Source organism: Phodopus roborovskii, unplaced genomic scaffold (genome assembly GCF_943737965.1).
Source record: "Phodopus roborovskii unplaced genomic scaffold, PHOROB, whole genome shotgun sequence".
NCBI classification, from domain to species: domain Eukaryota; kingdom Metazoa; phylum Chordata; class Mammalia; order Rodentia; family Cricetidae; genus Phodopus; species Phodopus roborovskii.
Genome location: NW_026125295.1, coordinates 18,480,880 through 18,501,221, shown reverse-complemented (window position 1 = coordinate 18,501,221; position 20,342 = coordinate 18,480,880). Strand labels below are relative to the sequence as shown.

The 20,342-nt window shown below is 45.4% G+C and overlaps 1 protein-coding gene across 1 annotated transcript in view; it reads right to left on the bottom strand.

Moving 5' to 3' along the window:
• LOC127213207 (serotransferrin) overlaps positions 1–20,342 on the bottom strand; it is a 40,188-nt gene that overhangs the window by 16,854 nt on the left and 2,992 nt on the right. Inside the window, exons 3-16 of the mRNA XM_051173516.1 lie at positions 18,501–18,609; positions 17,619–17,795; positions 16,829–16,961; positions 15,860–15,915; positions 15,222–15,400; positions 14,263–14,440; positions 12,580–12,731; positions 11,175–11,265; positions 9,799–9,828; positions 7,919–8,074; positions 6,381–6,510; positions 4,810–4,874; positions 2,822–3,006; positions 944–1,133 (exon numbers count right to left, since the gene is read on the bottom strand). Of these exons, the coding sequence (XP_051029473.1) occupies positions 944–1,133; positions 2,822–3,006; positions 4,810–4,874; positions 6,381–6,510; positions 7,919–8,074; positions 9,799–9,828; positions 11,175–11,265; positions 12,580–12,731; positions 14,263–14,440; positions 15,222–15,400; positions 15,860–15,915; positions 16,829–16,961; positions 17,619–17,795; positions 18,501–18,609 (1,831 nt within the window). The remainder of the gene's footprint in view (positions 1–943; positions 1,134–2,821; positions 3,007–4,809; positions 4,875–6,380; positions 6,511–7,918; positions 8,075–9,798; positions 9,829–11,174; positions 11,266–12,579; positions 12,732–14,262; positions 14,441–15,221; positions 15,401–15,859; positions 15,916–16,828; positions 16,962–17,618; positions 17,796–18,500; positions 18,610–20,342) is intronic.

Genomic DNA, 20,342 nt, shown 5'->3' with positions numbered 1-20,342 from the left:
CTTGGGCAGCATAAAGGTCAAGGAAACATTGACTTGGATTTTGTAACAGTGGATCTCAACGAGTATATTCCTTCCACTAGAATTGCATGTGGCAACGTGTGTGTGTGTGTGTGTGTGTGTGTGTGTGTGTGTGTGTGTGTGTTTTCTCCTTCTACTGTCAGATCTGGGGAGCAAACGTAGGTCTACAAGCTCTTTTACCCACTGAACCATCTTGTCAAGCCACGTGTGGAAACCTCAAAAGTGCCTGAACCAGCACACTCACTGAAGCTGTATCTTTAGGATAACAGTTTAAGTCAGGGCCAAGACTCACCTACAAACTACAATTGAGGACTAACCTCCTTACACCACATACATTCTCTCACACCTTCCAAATGCTTTCAAGTGGTTCTATTTATCTCAAAATGGACTGCAAAACTGTATTTTATTCTGTTTTCAGTTCCGGGAATATGACATCCCAGATGAGCTTAACAACTATAGCTAGCCAGAACTTATCATTATTGGCATTCTGCAGATCAGACCTATCTAAGAAAATGTTCTGCAATGTTCTCTTTGTTGTGGCTGCTTCTCAGTAAAATTGTAGCTGGATGTGTTTAAGTAAATTATATCTTGATTTAATTTAGCTGTAATTTAAATTTAAGTAGTCACATCTTGCTAGTGGTTGCTATATTGGATAAGGATCTCTAATAAGTCTGGTGTCCTTTTTATCTTCTAAGAAATGAGGTGGGGTTACGTACATCTTAATGGGTTCACTGCCCTGGCATCCTGGGTCTGTGGTCCCATTGCGATATGTGCATATAACCCACCCTATTGTATATACTAGGTTTTATCTTGCTCGTGTGGCTATTTCCTAAGGGCCATGCTTGACTTTTCTATTATAACTGCCATTCCAGAACTCATCACTGGGCTTTCTTTGCAGCTTCTCCACACTGCTCATTTTACTCACGGGAGGTCGAGCATTTTTTCATGTTACCAACAGCTTGGACATAGTCTTCTCCTAAGTATTTTTCATATGTGGTGCCATCTGGAACTTTAAACAGGCACTTGGTATCATCTCTGAACAGAAGGTCCTTGGTGTCAGATGAGAACAAACAGAAACCCTTAGTGCAGCCAGCTGTACCCTTTCCAAACAAAGTCTATCAAAAGAACAGAAAAAAAAAATCTAAGTGAGCATACATCCCTGAGCAGTGGGCAACAGCTGCATTGCAGGAGGCTGAAAGCTCCAAGCCAGCCCTGGGAATAAAGAAAGGTACAGAATATGCATTGGCAACTTTCCAGCTCGCTTGTCTGACATTTACCCACCTGAACCTGAACCACACGTTTCCACAATACCCCCACGGTCCTCTGTAACATCCGTTGCCTTGTTGTCCTCTGAGAATTCCCACCCCTCTCAACTACCCACTCCTACCTTTTCTGACCTCTCTTCCATTTCATGACCTAAGTGCCTTGGAGGTGCTTACAGGAGGAGAGGAGAAATAGCATGCTCCTCCAGTATTGCTGCCACAAAGACATCAGATATGCGCCCTCTCAGAGGAATGGCAAAAAGAAACCACTAGAAGTTCATGTCTGGATAAATTTTAAATTTGTCTTGGACCAGCCACGTAGCTTCTCCCAGCATCTCAAGGTTGTAAACGATAGCACTAGAAGTCAGCCTAGCATTCCTGTCATACATGAGGAATATATATGTATGTATGTATACATATATATTTTTTTTTCTTATTTTACATATCAATCCCAGTTCCCTCTCCCTCCCATGCCCCCATCCCTGTCCCATCCCATCGCCCCCCAACTCCACAGGGAGGGTGATGCCTCCCAGGAGGGATCATCAAAATCTGTCAAGTCATTTGGAGTAGGGACTAGGCCCTCCCTCCTGCCCATGAGGGATATTCTTAAACACTCTTTGTTATCATCCTGTGTTCTCTTTTTAATTTTAAACTCTTTATAATTGATATAGCATTTTAAAAAAATCTACCCAAAGCAGAGGTTTAAAACACTGTAGAAGGTAAAGTATTTCACTCTCTAAACATGGGTACCACTGACATGAAACTCTATTAGCTAGTGTAACATTATTTGACCCAAATCTAATGTCAAACTAGAAACATCATTTGATATTATCACCATGGGCTTTTAAAGGGGCTTTTGAAGATATGCTATTTTGTTTTGTTTTCTTTTCTTTTAAAACTAATGACAAGTTAATAGGCAGGAAGCTTTACCAGAAGGGAGGGTGATGTTTGTGTGTAGAAAGAGTCCTGGGATTAAAGTATTCAAGCAGCCCCCATAAATGCCCCCTGCCCCCTGCCCCACCCCACAGGATCAGTCATCTTCATTTTCAGAAAAACATACTTGAGGAAAATAAAGGAATCCCTGAGTCAAGGTCAAAAGGGGCCAGAAGGCAGATTCAAGGCCCTGAGGACCCATGGGTCAGGTGGGAACTTGTCTCTAGTGACGAAGAGTTCCACAAAAGCAGAGCCAGGCCCAAGGGATCCAGTCCCAGCTAGCATGCCATGAGCCCCTCCATTAGACACACATTTCTTAAGCCTTTTGTGTGTATTACTTTACTCTTTTTTTTTTTTTTATTCACTGTTGCCATGTAATATGTGAAAAAGCTGAGAATGGAAAAATTAAGCCATCTATGCTTAAGATGACATGGCTAGAAGGCTGCAGAGCTAAGATTAGAACTTGGATATTCTGATCCACGATGTGTGGACTCCAAATTGTAGTTTTCAGAAAGTGAATGTACACACAGAAGCTTCGCTTAGTTCTGAACTCCGGATAACCTGCCCCGGCTAGGAATAGATGGTGGGAGACCCTGCAGGGTCCATACCTGCTGGTTATTCAGCACTGAGCTGACGCGGGCTGCCTTCTCTTTCCGTGAGACCACAACGTGGTTTGGAGCTCGGGCCAGGTAGCAGCTCTTAAACTCAGTCACAGGCTTCCTGCTGCCATCGGGGCACAGCAACTCAAAGTCTTTCTGCTTCAGATTCTTAGCCCACGCATCAGGGTTTTTTCCTGGGTAGAGAAAAGGGTGGATTAGTCAGATCTGGCCACTTTAGTTACTGGGGCAAGGAGCAGGGGTCAAGGGAAAAGAGCCATGTTCTATGGGTGTTGTAAAATAAATAAATAAATATTAATTCATTAATTTAAATAAAAAAAAAGACTTCAAAGCATTTTCTAAAAGGTCAGGCATGGTGGTGCACACCTTAAATCTCAGCGTTTGGGGGGGGGGCAGAAAGAAGTGGGTCTCTGTGAGTCTAAGGCCAGCCTGGTCTACAATAGTGAGTCTGAGACCAGCCAGAGCTAGAGTGAGGCCAGCCTGTTCTAAACCATAATGAAATTACAAAGCCTTTGTACTTCAGGCTCCATTTTCCCTATCTCCACACTGTCTCAGCACATCTCCAAGCAAAAGAACTGCCCCAGAGGATGCTTTTAAGTCAGCGTCAATATTTTCAGCTTGACTTCATGCTAGTCCCAGGTGAAAATGTCTTGCCTCAGCTGCTCGGCTAATCTTTTTCCGTATTCTCTTTGCAATAATCAGTTTAAATCCCTTTGCCCAACCTGAGGCTTTCCATGGTTCCTCCTGACATTTTATTTTGCCAGTTTTCATTTTTCTCCCATAAAGCAACCTTTCTCATTTCATTCATTGTTCACCCAACACTCTTTCTATAACTGAATAAGTACTATGTGAGACCAAGGTTATCATATTTTTTAATGTGTCTACTTATAAACCAAAATCCCTCACTTCTACATTCCCCAAATCCCACTGACTCAAATTCTTTTTGAAATCACAATTTGTGTTTCCATCCATGCCTTGTTTGTTTGTTTGGTTGGTTTTTGAGATAGGGCTTCTCTGTGTAGCCGTGGCTGTCCTAAAACTAGTTCAGTAGACCAGGCTGGCCTTGAATTCACAGAGATCTGCCTGCCTCTGCTTCCTGAGTTCTTGGATTAAAGGCATGCACTACCACTATACCACTGCCTGGTTCTATCCATGCCTCTTAAACTTGTTTACCTATATAATGGGTCTACATGTTGTTACAAGCTTACAGTTTTTCTTATTATTAGATCTTAACGTATATAAACTTCTGTGACTCTTTCTCAGCTACTTATATACCTTACAGTTTTTTTTTCTGTACCATTATGTAAATTGAGGCCATTCTTTTAAACAATTGAACCTTATTCTATAGTGTGACATAGAACAGTGTTTTTACAACAGCCCTCCATTTATAGATATTTGGAGTGTTTATAATTTTTTTTTTTTTGCCACTACAGTACTAAATGAGTTCTATTGTGTGTGAATGTGCTCCTGTGGCTGTGGAACAGTTAATCCAACTTAATTTTAATACAACCAAATTGCCCCCACCACCCTAAGTGGTAAAGACTTGCATAAGCATAGGCAAGGCCTTGGGTTAATTCCCAACTACTGTAGTAGTTATATGGAGGGTCAAGGGAAGGGACTGGCAAAGAATTATAATAATGTTCTCTATTTAGGGTCAGAAGCTATGAGAAGAGAACTCTGAAGGGTTTGCATGTGTGCCATTGGAGTCTGCAATGCCAGCACTCTTGGCATTAAAACAGCAGCTTGGCAATCAGAGGTGCTGGAGGAGATGGACGGTCAGATCTCCTGTATAAACTATGGACAAAAGGCTTTAGACTTTCAGTCTTTATGAAAAGTGGAGAGTCAAGGCCTGGAAAGCAGAGACTCACTCAGAAAAGAACAAGAGAAATCTAAGGCAACAAAGAACCGAGATTAGGATAGCCCTCTGGTAGCAAGAAAGACCCAGACTCTGGAGGGGACCGAAGGGCATGCACACATACCTTCAGTGTTTTGCAGGACAGTCTGGTGTTTCACAAAGGCCACATCTCCCTTCTCCACGAGACACCTGAAGAGGTCCAGATGCAGGGGGAGAAAGAAGACAGGAGGTCAGATTGACACAGTCATTCAGAGGCACCGTATAGATCCAGGTTAGCCACGTGACACACCAGCAACATGCAGAATAAGGAAGACAAAGGCTCTGGGTGGCTATGCAGTTCTACAAGTTCAACTCCACATACTACATATTTTTTTCTTTATCTTTTGTGTACAGGGGAAGGGTATAGATGCACATCCATGTGGGTTATGTGTGCATGTGCACATGTGTACATATGTGCAGGAGCTAGAATCCAACACTGAGATCTTCCCTGGTCCATCTTTTAGAGGCATGGTCTCTCACTGAACCTGGAGCGCCTCAGTTTGGCTAAACTGGCTGACTAGTGAGCTCCAGGGATCCACCTGTCTTTTCTCCATCCCACACCCACAAGTGCTGAGGTTAAAGACATACACATTAGTGCCTGGCTCTTATGTGGATTTTAGGCATCCAAACTTAGGGCCTCATGTATGTGTAGCAGGCATTTGCCGACTTAGCCATCTCAACCCTCTACATCATAATTTTTAGTACAGTTTCTCGGTAGGTTATATCTTTTCCTCAACATGAACATGGGGAACATGGAAACAGTTTTCTGGTGATAACGCCTCATAACTCCCCATTATCTGAAATGTGGGTAAAAAACCCCATCCCTTCAGATTTTTGAAGGCCTGAATCCCAGCACAACATTTGTAACTTGATCATAAATTTCAATTTGTGATATCCTTAATCCAGTTTTTACAGATCCCATATCTACATACAGACCCCAACACCCACACCAGGAAGAAGCTCACAACTGCCTGTCACTCTAGCTCTGTGGGATCTGACGCCTCCTCTGGCTCCCACAGGCATCCTGCACACAGCGCGCGCGCGCACACACACACACACACACACATACATGTAATTAAAATGCTATTTTTTAAGTTTAAAAAATGATACATATTCCATAAAACATTGTAGAGAGGAATTTAGAAATCACGTTCCTCATTGTTCTCTACCTCAAGAAGTATGGTTCTTTATTATCATGGAAAAGCTTGGGCCAGACCCCTTATTCAGTACTTGGTCAACTATGGAAAGGTTCCACTGTTTTGGCAGTAGTGACATTGGGACTTTGCTAATTAGTGCTGACCTATGCATTGTAGGGGCTTATCTACCTCTATCTCTTCAATGCTGGAGGCACCCCCCTGCCAACATCACCACCATCAGAAGCATCTCTAGACATCGCCAGTGTTCTCTAGGAGGCCAATCATCCCCAGTTGAGAGCTGCTAAGCAGTATCCCCTGTCAGTCTCACTGTCTGATAGCTGGCTCTGGCAGGCAGTCCTCTGTGGGAACCCAGATGCCCCTTCACATGTCAGCTCTCAATTTGGTGAGAAAAATCTCTCATCCTAATATGTACAGCACTTAACCTATCAATAACATAAGACCTCACCTCTGTTCCTAAAAGGAATCTGATCATTATAAATATCAGGATTGGAAAACTCACCTGAAAGCCCCTGTGTAGCCAAAATATCCCTCTTTGTTGTTCTGAGCACATTTGTTCGGGCCAATGCACAGGTCACAGAGAGTGGAATTCTTCTCATATCCAGGAGCACAGCCTTGACTGAAATATTCATCTGGACCAAAGAGCAGGAGACAGTTAGTTCTTTTGTGTCCATTCTAGTGGCTTACTAACACCTGACAGGGTATCAAATAATTCTCTCCGTAGCCTGCCACCCACCAACCCAGAATGGCCAGACTGTAGGGCTTTGAAGGAAATCTATCAAGGCTGGGAAAGGATATGTGAGTCACCCACTTCAGGTTGTAGGGGACCCCTTGGACATCATGATGGTATCATCTCTAGCCTGAAGAATAAAGAAATGGAATTTCTAAGATGGCACCACTGTTTTTGTTTGTTTGTTTGTTTGTTGTGTTTGTTTGAGTTTCCCCTTTCATTTCAAAGCATAAAAAAGAATAGGGAATTTCCCCTGCATTCTGGCTGCTTCCATGGCCGCGAAAGTCCAGGAGGTCCCGGGGGCCAGGGGGCCCAGGAGCCAGAGGGGCCTGTGCTTTCTGCCCATGGTTCCAGGTGCACTTTGTTTCTGAGGTACCCGAGCATCTTAGTTCCGAGATGTGTCCTAATTTCCAGTGCCTGCAGATGCTAGGGCTGCAGGGTTCACAGTCAGGTTTATACTTCTCTCCTTTTTAAGGAGTTGCCCAATTTTGGAGGCACTAGGGAAGAACTCAGGAAGCCAACATAAAGCAAAGCCATTGTCAGCCTCTATCTGCTGGGATCTCCTACCCAGAAACTTAAGAAAGCAGAAACAAACCCCACTCAGGATATTCAGAGGACACACAATAAACTGAAGAATCCCAGGAGCTGAGCAGGAACTCAATGAGATGACAAACACTTTAAAAGACCCAGGAACCACCCCTCCCATAATAATATTCTAGAACCCCCATGGCAGGAATTGCTTAGTATTTAGCCAATGTCCATTTTGCTTTGCTCCTAAACAACAAAAATCTAGTTTGATTTGTGGTAGATACGTGTAAGTAGGTGTATGATAACATGCCTAATACCTGCACAATGGAGAGTTACATAAAAAAATAATTGGTTGGATGTCTAGAAGGCTCCTTTCAAACACTGATCACAGTTGGTATAAATTTCCATTTCCTCTCATTCTTTGCCTGAGTCATGAATACCTTGGCAACCATAAGATAGCTATGAACATGGAAATGTTATGTGGGGAATTGTAGAACAGAAAAAAAGGAAGGAACCTTCAAGACCTTATCACCCATGGAATGCTCACATCTGGTCATCTTTGTGGCAGAGAAAAGTAAATGTATATTCACTGACACCATTATGTGCAACTGAGACAAATCACCGTGACCCCATTCCTCAGCTCTTCAGTCCTTCTAGTCTTTTTGCTATTTTTTTTCGAGGTTCACTGTTATGAAACTTCACTTTTAGTGGACCTGGATCCCACAGCCTTCCTCAGGACCCCTTTTCTCTACATGCCAAGCTCCTTTCCCAGTTCTGCTCACCAAACTTGCAGCTTTTTGTCCTGCTGTACAACAGGCCCATGGGGATGTTCCAGCCAGCAGTTCTGTCCACTGCAGTATGGCAGGACTTCTTGCCTTTCAGATTGTCCCAGGTGATGTCAGGGTCCGATGCCTTCACCACTGCCACAGCGTAATACCCTACCAGAAAGATGTCCCAAAACAACTATTAAAATCGCTGGGGCCTCTGTATCTACTTCCAACAGAAGCCACTGACTTCATAAAACAGCAAAGATGTCCTAAATAGCACACTGTGTCATGAAAGGAACTCCACATCAGCTGATTCTGATATAGAAGAATTTCAAAAAGAACTAAGATCACATGGTGCCCCATGATTAGGTACAGTTTTTAAAATGGCTTTATATATCAAATTAAAAATAATATAATGGACTGGGGAGATGGCTCAGTTGGAGAAGTACTTGCCATGTGAGCATGAAGACTGGAGTTAAGTTCCAGAACACATGTAAAAGTGTCAGGCATGGTGGTGTGGTATATGGTGTGTGTGTGTGTGTGTGTGTGTGTGTGTGTGTGTGTCTGTGTGTGTCTGTGTGTGTTGTGTCAAGTGCTTATAATCTTCATACTAGGAAGATGGAGACAGACAGTTACCTGGAGCTTACTGATAGCCAGCTTTACTCACAAAGCAGACTCCAGAATGCAAGAAACTGTCTCATAAAACAAAGTGGATGGCTCTTAAGAAATGCCACTTGAGGTTGACTTCTGACCTGTTTATGTCATATCACAAGCATGCACATGTGCCCACATACACATGGACACCCATAAAATGTGAAAATGAATAGCAAAAGTATTAACACATTTTCATTATAGAAATGGCTGACATAAAATCCTAACCTATATACATAAGGTTAAGGTTCGTGAAGTTAAAAACCCAGTACTCACTTTCCAAAGTATTAAATCAGAGAAATGGATACCAAAAGGCTAATGTAATTCTGACAGTTTATAAATGAACATATATAGGGTTAATCAGGCCAGACATCCGCTCATAAGGAGAATATGGTTTTATGCCAGAGTAAATATGCAAAATGGAAACACCAAGAACAAGTTGCTTGTCCTTTTCAGCAGCCCAAACATATCCTCTAATAGGGGCTAGGACACCAACCTGTGATTCTATTTTCTGTTTTAACTCATTCTCATTCAGAATACTCTCTCCAACAGAACACAATCCTTACTAGACGTGGAATAGTAATGGCTCTTTCTCAGTGTGCTAAAAACTGGGAGGTTGTGTTCCGTTTCAGGGGCGAGGCCAGAGTTGTACACCGGTGGTCCCGTGGAATACAGCCTAAGGGAGCGGCACTGGGGCTCAGAGTCACTTTGGTGTCAGACTTCCTGCTTGCTCTTGTGTTCTCATGTCATATCCATCCCTAATCAAAGCCCTAGTCTGGTTAGTCTGGTTCCTGCACCCAGCCTGGTTGGACATTCAGAAAACGCCATGCTCCTAGACATCAATATTTTGAAGCTGTCTACTCAGTCCTATAAGAACCACATCAGCAAGGTCCCTTGGCCTGTGCTAGCTCTCACATAAAACTCCGGAGGCTTTGAGTAATTCAAAATGGTGGAAAGCAACGGGAAGAGCTTACATTTGTTTCCAGGATCCCAAACCATTCATAAATTCTGAATCCCTGGATCCTCTCACGAGAGGACAATACCTATGTTATAACACAAAATGAGAAGTCCCATGTCTAAGTCATGGAAAGTGTAGGAGCACAGCCATCCAGATCAATTACAATCCTCTCAGCACTTTGCATAGTAAAGTCAGATCTCTCCATTGACTTATAAACTTGCCTAACCATGTCCCCCAGCAATGAGAATTTACCTTCCAATGGCCGGGATCACCAATTTCAACTCACCTTGTTCGTGGCTTCTACAGTCAGTACTCTCTGGAAAAAAGAAAATAAATCATTAAACATGTATGTATAGGTTGGATGATCATGTCCTTCTCGTGAAGTCACTAAAAATAAAAAGAGAAGATAAAACTGCACATGTCACTGGTTGACAATAATAGACTTTCCAGATGTTGTGAGTGTATCTGGCTGTTGACCTCTAGGATTCATGTGCAAACTGCCTTTCAAGCATCTTGCTCACTATGTACCAAGACTGCAGTGGGATGTTAACTGGATCTATTTGCTCTGCAACAAGGCAGCAGGGAAAGCAAGAATGCTGAACATTGCAAGACTTTCCAGACATCCCACATGCCTGAGGATTCAGAAAGCAAAGTCAGCCACAAGCCACAGAAGCCAGGCACACACCTTTAATCCCAGCAGCCAATAGCTAGGAAGTTGTGTTATACACCTTTAATCCCAGAACCCAGGATTAAGAGGTAGATGGATCTCTGTGGGTCCAAGGCCACCCAGATCTATACAAGATTGATCCAGGCCTAAGGAGAAACAGCTCACACAAAGATGATCTCAGCACCTGGGTCACATGCCTTTAATCCCAGCATTAGGAAGGTATATTAAGATAGGAACAAGATCCCAGTATCAGGCATTGATTCTCCAGCCACACTGAGGAGAGAGCAGTTTGGGGCTTAGTAAGCAGCTCGTGGATCAGCCCTTTTAGTCTAAGTTTGATGATGAGAGCTAGCGGCCAGGTTCTTAGCTCCCCGAATCTTCTGGTTGAACCCCAATATCAGTCTCTGGGTCCTGTGTGTGTGTGTGTGTGTGTGTGTGTGTGTGTGTGTTACGTGTTGCATTTGCTTAACTCTGTGAACATCTGATTGATCTAATAAAGAGCTGAATGGCCAGTAGCTAGACAGAAGAAAGGATAGGAGGGGCTGGCAGGCAGAGAGAATAAATAGAATGAAAAATTAGGGGGAGGAAGATGAAGGAGCAAGAAAGGAAGAGGCCAACCACCCAGCCACACAGCCAGCCACGGAGTAAGAGTGAAAGTAAGATTACAGAAGTAAGAAAAGGAACGAAGCCCAAAGGCAAAAAGTAGACGGCATAATTTAAGAAAAGCTGGCTAGAAACAAGCCAAGCTAAGGCCGGGCATTCATTAGTAATAATAAGACTCTGGGAACTGGATGGCAGCCCCCCCCCCAAGAGCAAAAGGTAAAAAACAACCAACCAACAACAATGGAGCTCATGCAGGAGGCACTTGGTGGAGGCTGTGAGATAAAGTGGGCTGTGGCTGTCCTCTCCCCACAGCCGGGAAGGAAGGGAGGGAGGGAGGGAGGGAGGGAGGGAGGGAGGAAGGAAGGAAGGAAGGAAGACACTGTAGCACTCACCATAGTTCTCTGCCATAACAGGCACTAGCCCACACTGGCCTGCTATGTAGGCATATCCTCCATCCAAGGTCATGGCATCAGCCTCTCCATTCTGCAAAGACGGCGAGCAACAGCAAATGAAGAGCTGCTGTTTCCTGCATCACCTGCCCTTCTAGGCTGTCTCTTTGGAAGTCCTTCCCATCACAACTTATAAGCCAGGGCAACAGTAGATGTTGGTACCGTACCCCCAAATGATCAGTTAGGTACACTCAGATGTATATATAGACTCAGATTTTGAGTTAGCAGGCTATGCATTTAATTTGGTTTGATTTTTCTTGCCCTGACTCAGACAAAACAATAAAATAGAATGTAGCTAAAAAATAATGTAATATTTTAAAATATAGATAGAAGAGCAGGGTTGGTGGCCTGCTTTGTTGTGATGGGTAGCTTAGGAAGCAGAATTATTTTTAAGAGCTCAAAAGCAGAGCAAAGAAACTCCAGAAGGATCAGTTGACAGTGGCAAGAAATCCTAGTAATGTCAATAGATGTTACTTTGTTTCCATATGTTTACCTGTTTGGAATCAAATACCCAACAGCAACTACAGCTCAGTTGGTCAAGTGCCAGCCTGGGATACAGAAGGCCCGGGGTTCTGTCCTGAGCAACCCCTAAGCCTAGGTAGTGGCATAGAGACACCATAATCCCAACACTCCATCCAGCGGTAGAAGCAGAACGATGGGTGTAGTAGGTCATTCTCAGCCTTAGCCAGTAACTGACCAATATCAGCCACATGAGAGGCCCTGTCTCCAAATACTACCACTTTCAATAGCATCTACAGTGGTAACTATAGCAACAGGAGATTCAACTCAAAGAATAGCCAAATTGCAGGGATTGGGGGGGGTGGGAGTGGGTGGAGCTCTGGACCAAGAGAAGGAGGTAGGGGCTTGAAAGCTTGGAGTTTCCTTGCCTTCTCCAGGCATGCCACCCTGGAAGAAATGCAGTGTATTCTCTAAGACAGAAACACCAAATCAGGGTTTGGAAGACATGAGGGCTTACAAGACACGATGAATTGGGAAGTGCTAAGCAGCCTATATGACACAATCTTAATAAAAGGGTTTTCTTTGAGTTATATGATGAAGTGGGGTGTTTATCAGGCTTGGGACTTTGAAGATTCTCTACAGGAAAATAAGGAACACTGTTTTGATCAGTTAAGTGAATATGTGCTTGCAAGATCAAAATCCTGAGGTCTTCCATGCTCATCAGGGCATGCCATGAGTCCAGTGACACTCGGAAGGACATGGCTCAGATTACCCTCCCACTGTGCTAACGTAAAGAGCAAAGGAAACCTGGAGGCATCCTTCAGACCCACACACTCCCGGAAAGGGACTTTCAGCACCACTCTAGCTACACTTGCTAGAAGGGACATACCACAATCTTGTCAATGCAGTCCTCGGTGGTCTCTGCCGATTCACACTCTATTTGCCCTCCGCTGCTAACGCTCCATTCGTCACACTTGAGTCTCTCGTGGTGGCTCAGAGCACACCATTTCACTGCTGCACTGCTGCTGGGGGCTTCTGGGCCTGTAGTTCCAGAAGAAGGACCAGAGGTCAAGAAAGAGAAGGCCCCAGCTGCCATCTGGGATATGTCAATGATGCTAACTGCTTCATGCGAATGATGAGATGGACGGATCCCATCCAAGGAACTCTTAGTCGTCAGGAGAAGCAAAAACAGTAGACAGTCCAATGTTGGTTGATTTCATTTACATTTAACTTTTCCCCCTTTGTAAGATTTTTTTTCATTAATTTTAATTATGCATGTGTGTATGTATCTGTATGTGGGTTTGTGCATGTAAGTACAGTGCCTTTCGAGGCCAGGAGAGGGCATCAGATATCTGGAGTTGGAGCTACAGGCAGTCCTGAGCTGTCTAATGTGGGCACTGAGCCCAAACTAGACTCCTCTCAAGAGCCTTACCTGCTCTTAACCACTGAGTCATTTCTCTAGACCCCAGACTTTTCTTTTGAAAAGCCAACTCTCTAACCCCAGGACACCCTAATATCTGCACACTTTTCTTTCTTCCTTCTTTTTCAAATAACAGTTTTAACCAACCAGTTATTTCTATGTTCATTGTCATAGATTTCCACATGGGAGAATATAAGCTCTACTAGAGAAATGGACACTCCCCCCCCCACATCATTCACCCTCCCATTTTAGCAGTGCTATCATGGGGTCAGTATAATATATGTCCAGCAGAAAGAAAGAAAGATAGATAGATAGATAGATAGATAGATAGATAGATAGATAGATGATAGATGGTAGGTAGATGGATGGATGGATGGATGATATAGATTATAGATAGATAGATGATAGATAAATTGTAGATAAATGGTAGACCAACTGACCGACCGACAGACTGACAGACAGACAGATGTGCACATGCCCAACTTTTAGGCTCAATCCCCAGATCACTCCCTCACAGATCCTCTACCCTTGCCCACGAGGGTCTGTTTGACTTTGTTTTCCACTCTTGTAGGACCTTGCTATTTTATTGTTGTAGTGTGACCATCTCTCAAACATGTGTCCTCTCCCTGGCCTGAAAGTCCCAGGACAACAGAATCTAATGTGCTTTTAAATCCAGCATCTAGCAGAGTATGTGGCTAGATGGTTCATATATATCCACCAAATACATAATTATTAGTCAAGCTTCCATCATCCCAGGGTGAGATCGACCTCCCTAGACCTATAGCTTTCTTATGCTGTGTTGACCACAGTATTGGCAAGGTATGTGCAATCAGCAGAAACTTTGAGTTATTTACTTTTTAATAGTCTAAATGGCTTCATAAAGGGCACCGGAATACTAGTTTATGCAAAGAAAATGATACTAGGATCAACCCAGGTCATTTAAAATGTGAACAGCCTTTAAAACCCTTGGTGACTCCCAGGCCCTCTCATGGTTGATGCCACCCAGCATCAGTCCAGCTCTGGGCTCACAAGCAGGACAAAAATAGGAACATCAGAAGAGGCTGACAGTTCCCATAAAGGCTATGGCTGTTTCCTGACCTTGCCTGGGTCCCCACATTCCTTGGGGACACCTGGCTTTTCCTGAGTACTTACATTTTCCTTCCCGGAGGTGCCGAATGGCAGTGACATAGTTATGGCCAAGGTATAACCTGTAGTCCATTCTTGGGGGGACCCTTAATAGCCCGATGGCAGAGTTCTTAAACAGCAGGTCTTTCTCAATAGGAGAGTCGAACAGTTGGAATTCTTTTGATTTGCCTTTGCCAAAATGTTCCTGTTTCGGGGGGGTGGTGGAAAACAGAGCAGTGAATAGCAATAGGAATCAGGAAGGGTAAAAAGCAGGACTGAAGAGAAGAACAAGGAAAAACTCCGGGAAACTGATTTTCAAACCACGAGAAACTTGGAGGAACCAGGAAAGAAGGCATCTAGGCTTGCTATCCATCACCTAGCACCTTCTTTGTCCAGTACCTTGTAAGGACCACCCCACATTCTCCTTCCCTGTGCTTCTGAGCCTGCCTGCCTGAGTGGGTGAGAGCTAGCTGAGAACACGAAGTGAGTCTAGTGCAGAGGCTGGCACTGATGGTTGCCTTTTAAACTCTTGATGGGCAGATAAGTAGGCTGGACCGGAGGAAGCTGTCTTAACCAACCCCAGCCAAGAGGCAGAGGACTGACAGTGGGAAGCCAGTCCTTTTGCAGTCAGGCTGTGCATGCATACGTGCATTCAAGTGTGCATTCATGCACGCATGTGGGGGGGGTATTTAAAGAGAGATTCTCTTTCTAGGTTACAAGAGAGCCTTTTGGTTTTTCTCTGGGCCTTGAGGGCCTACCTTAGACAGAAAGGGTATCCCTGATCGAAAGATGGTGGATATTGATACCAGAGAAGACTTCTGCTACTCTACAAGGAGTCCCAGCTGGGGATGTTGGAGAGGTCGGTAACACATGACAGGGTCCCCACTGTGTTCTGAACATATACAAGGACTATTCTAATATGTCCAGATGTCAAGACAATCTGAGCACAGAGTTGTAAGTAGGGGACAGGAGGGTGGGTAGAATACCTGGGCCACTTTGAGAATCTCCCAGATCAAGTCCTCCTTGCCATCCACAGTCCGAGCCACAACAGCATGAGAAGGGATCCGGGCTAGGTAGCACTGCTCAAATTGATCCACTGGCTTGCGGGTGTTGTCAGAACATAGCAACTCATATTGGTCCCTGTCAACCTTCTGTGGCAGGACCTCTAAGGAGGGGAAAGTTCAGGTGAGCCCGTGGCAGGGCTTGGTCTCCCCACCTTTGTAGTCCCAGTGTCATACAAGCATGAGCTGAAGGACCTGCAGGGGTCTCCGGGGGCCAAGGAGCACAAAGGAAGATGAGCCCACACCCAGATGAAGGCTTCTGTGGACCCGTGGAGCAATGGCTGCCTCCATCCCATGAGTCTGAGCTGAGCAAGACTGCTGACAAGCCAAGGTCAGCCAGACCAACTTCCAAACCTTGGCTATGGCAAATCTGCCCTAGAGGTGGAGCCATTGTGTGGTCTGAGTGATAGAAAGAGGCCCGCGAATCTCATGGAGACCCCAGAAGTGCCTGCCTTTGCCAACGTAGAAACTCAAGCAATGGTAAGAAAGCCTGCGTGCTCATGCCCACCCCACGACTATGAAAAAGGAGGCAGGGAGCCTTCCAGTCCCTTCCCATCACTTACCAAATATGGTTGTATGCTTGACAAAGGCCACATCCCCACCTCCATCTTTCAGACACCTATGGGAAAGAAGGGTCATGAACAAAGACTCTGGTGGTCTGCTGGGATCCAGAGTACTGCTGTGAGAGGGGATGGGCTCACACAAGGTGAATGCCCCAAAGTGGCAGAAAGAAGGTGAAAACATTTTAATGTAAAAAAAAAGCTTCAAATCCCTAGTGTGGAAGACATTGGTATTTCTGCCCTGGCTATGTATGAGAGAGAGGCGGGGGGGGGGGGGGGGCACACACACACACACACACACACACACACTAATCACAGGACACCAAGTCCCCTCATAACCAAGAAGCTACTTGCAACTAATGCTTGCTTGGATAAATCAGTTTTTACATTTCATGGCAAGTCCCCATACCCCAGGAGTAGTTAGCCAATGCAAAGCAGACTCCATGTTTTGTTTTGTTTTGTTTCCCTGTGTGCTTTTTGTTTGTTTTGCCCTTTGTTGTTGTTGGTGGTGGTGGGGTAGTGTGTGTGTGTGTGTGTGTGTGTGTGTGTGTGTGTGTGTGTGTGTGTTTGTGTGATCTAGGAGGAGGAGTTGGGGGAAGGAAAGCCACATGTACTGTTGGGGTGGGGACAGCAGAGTGTCCAGTATGTCGAGCATGGTATACTACTGTCATAGAGGGTAGAAGCTCTGTCACATCCCCAGGCACTAGAGGTGTGTTAGTTCCTTCAGATGCTGCCCAGCTTGAAGAGACGAGACACCAGCCAGTGCAAAAGTTCTGAGGAGAGACAGAGGACTACCAGAACAGGGCTTGACCTTTGGCCTCAGATGGAAGGGAATATAGCCTGGCCTTGAGAGTCCCAGGTTGTACCACTGCCTCCTTGGGAGAAGTTTAAGCCCCCTTTAGGCAGGTGGGATCTGCTCTGGGTCAGCAAGGAACTTTCAGCACTGGCCACCAGAGTGGCGGTCTCACTCACTTGAAGGCGCCTGTATAGCCAAAGAATGGTTGAACAGAGGAGCAGCCACAGCCTGAACACAGTTGACACAGTTGGGGGAAGGCCACCGGATCTGCACAGGGGACACAGCTGCCGGAGAAGAAACTGGCCACAGCTGCTCAATACAAAGAAGTGGAAAACGAGGTATAAGCACAAAGCTTTCACCCAGCCTGGGCTTGTGAGGGAACACGGAGGCATGAAGCCAGAGCAGTCCTGCCTCTGCCTTGCATGTGCTAAGCAGGGCTTCTAAACAGGAACAGGCTAACCCCTGCATGGCAGTTAACCTCCCAGATACACCAGCCAGTACTTCCTGTCAACCCTAGGCGGTTGTCCACCCACTCTGCTCCCAGATCTTTTCCGTGGGGGGGGGGGGGAGGTAGGGGGGTGTTTAGAACAGCCCAGAGAGGTGCAGGACAACCTCATGACCACCAGGTGGCACCAAAGCACCCTTTAGCAGAATGAATCATATCTCCGGACAGAAACTGGGGTTGGAGGTGGGGGGCAGGTCCAGCTCTTGTAAATTTGGAAAGCCACTGTGGACCCATCTGCCCTTTTCTTCCCTCCTCGGGACAGACTCTGCTGGGGTATTGGGAGCTCACAACAACAAACAGGGCTCAGCTACTACTTACCATGGGCAGCTGGTGCCATGAACCTGCCGCTTTCTAGATGTTTTGACCTCTCTCTCTAGCATCTTGGAGTTCAGCCTTCCTGACTGACTTAATCATGACTATGTGACCTCAGCAGAACATCCAGAACAGAGGTGACAGCTTACCCTTCTCAATGGGTTGGCGAGGCTCCGGAAATTGACAGAAAAGTGAGCCGATGGGGATGTTCCACCCTGCAGACCTGCCCAGGCCAGTGTGGCAGGACTTCTTGCCTTGGAGCTCGTTCAGGTTGAAGCCTGTGCCCTTCTTCACCACAGCCACAGCCAAGTAGGAGGTTTGTGGTTCTGAAAGGGAACGATGTGAATGGAGGACTTTTATGTGGCACAGGGAAGCAAGCAAACCCCAGTCACCAGGGCTTGGCTCTGACTGAGGGAAGAGAGACCCAGGGTAACTTAGGTGGAGTTGGCTGGTAAGAAGCCAGAGAACCCTCTGTAGGCTTAAAGACTGAAGGTACATTTGTAGCATCGTTCCAGGAAACACACAGGGTCAAGAAGCATCTGAGCATGGATCAAGAATGCTCTATTTACCCTACTCTTGCCAACCAACCCAAGGCTACCAGGAACGCGGGGCTGCAACAACAGAGGCTCACATTCACTGTCCCCCTCAAAGTATTTTATGTCCTCTGGTGATAGGGACAGTTGGAGCAATCTCAGAAGACTTCTTGGACTATTGGGCTCTCACTATGCACCACAGGGTGGATTTGCCCATGTCCATGGCATCTGAGGCTCCAGGGAGCTTGGGCATATCACCAGATCCAATGAAGGACAAACTGGACCCCAGGCTACTCCCTCTGTACAGGGAGTATGCCTGACTCAGAAGGTCCATAGCCACCTTCAACCAGAGGACTAGAAGGTCGTCTCATTCCCCGCTGACTCCCCAAAGAGTGCTTGCTAGTATCTAATATCTAATACCTAACTACGAAATGAGAGTTAATGTCTACTAGGAGTCAAAGCCACAACGTCCATCCTGGGTACTTTGGGAGAACTTACTTTCAGGTGTCCCATAGATCTCTGCTGCCACAGGCTTCAGATTGTTGGGAGTCAGGCCTGCCTCATACACCCAACCGGCATCCAAGGTTACAGCATCTGCTTCACTTGCCTACGATGAGAGAATCATCCTCAATGAAGCCCTTGCTTCCAAAGAAGGCTCCCTAAGCCAGGAAAAATGGGGAGGGACTAGTGATGCCCCACGGACGTAGGGCCAGAAAACCCCAAGTCTAGCCTACTGGCTTGATTTGATTCCATCTCTGACAAAAAGACTGCTTTGCTACTGTTTACTTTTATTCTGCCTAGAGAAAAGAACAGAGTGTTTTTCTCTTTCTTGCTGGTGATATGTCCAGTGCCTGGCCCATACTACTCTAATGTGGATTTACTCTCCACAATTGTAGAGGTTTGGCCTGGCAGGTTTGGTGGGAGGAAGGCCCCCCCCTCTGGAGGTGGGCATGTGTGTCACAGGTTCTGACACAGTCATAATGAGCACTCAGGGGCCTGTAGGCGATTCTTATACCTGTTTCCATGCTTGACCACACAGAAGGGTCCTTTCATGTTTTGAGTGTTCCTGTCAGCTCCTCTAGGGGGTGCTGTTGTGGCTGCCTCTGAGGGAGGTGGACACCTTGGAGGCTTTTCATGGACTCGGGACTCATCAGTTTTCCCCTACAGCCCTGGGCCCATGAAGCAGTAGGAGCTAGCTAGTATGCTATGATCACACAGACCTGTTCTCCAAGAGGAGGATTCAAGGTCAGGGGCCTCTCATTTCTGGAATAATTGTCTACTCTGACACCCCACCCCCCCAGTTCGATTTTTACAGGTAAGCATAAACAGTCACATAAAGGTTAAGCAACTTTGGAATGTCGCATGGCTGCTAAGACATTCAGCTGGAACTTGGGGCCAGATAGGCTGGTTTATTTCTTACCGTTGTCTCTTCTACCTTGCTTGTTTACTCTATGCTTTTGTGAATGGTCATCGTTTTTGGTATTGTTGTTTGTTTTAAGGCAGTTTATATATGTATGTTGATTTGGAGCTCATGAGCCTTCTGCCTCAGCCTATAAAGTACTAGAGAGAATACACCCCCATGGCCCACTGGACTCTTGTGTTTAAATCAATAAGCCACTTAAACTATTCCAACTACGTCAGCAGTTTCTTTCCTCTTCCCTTAAAGTCTTTCCTTTTAAAAGGTTTAGCAAGGTTTATTCAAAAGTAGAGCACTCCCCTGCAGTGGGGAGGAATCCCATAAATTGATTGCCCTTTACTTAAAGTCTTAGAAAGAGCCCATCTGCCTTTGATCTAGAACACTGGTTCACAACCTTCCTAGTTCCAGTCTCCTTTAACACAGTTCCTCATGCGGTGCTGACCCCAACCATAGAATTATTTTGTTGCTACTCCAGAACTGTAATTTTATTACTGTTATGAAGTGTCATGCAAATATCTGTGTTTTCCAATGATCTTAATGGACTCCTGTGAAAGGGTTGTTCAATAACCCCCAAGGGGGTCATGACCTACAGATCAGAACCACTGAAAAAGACACTTGAAAACTGAGTTCTTACTGATCAATTTGTAAAGCAAAAACTACTGTAATCCGGACAAACCTGGCCCCGCCTCTCACCTATCTGCACATGGCAGGTTATGTACCCTAGATCTTTAAAGAAAGACTCCACCCACTTCTACTCCCCCCCTCCTCCCCTCCTCTGAAGGGGCAGAGAGGACTTTTCTGTCTGCCCCCTTCTGTCTGTCTCTGTGTCTCTTTACCTCTTTTTTTTCTTTCCTTCCCTTATTTTCTTACCTCCCCCTCAATTAAACTTCCCATATGAGTCACATCTACAGGTCTCTGTTTCC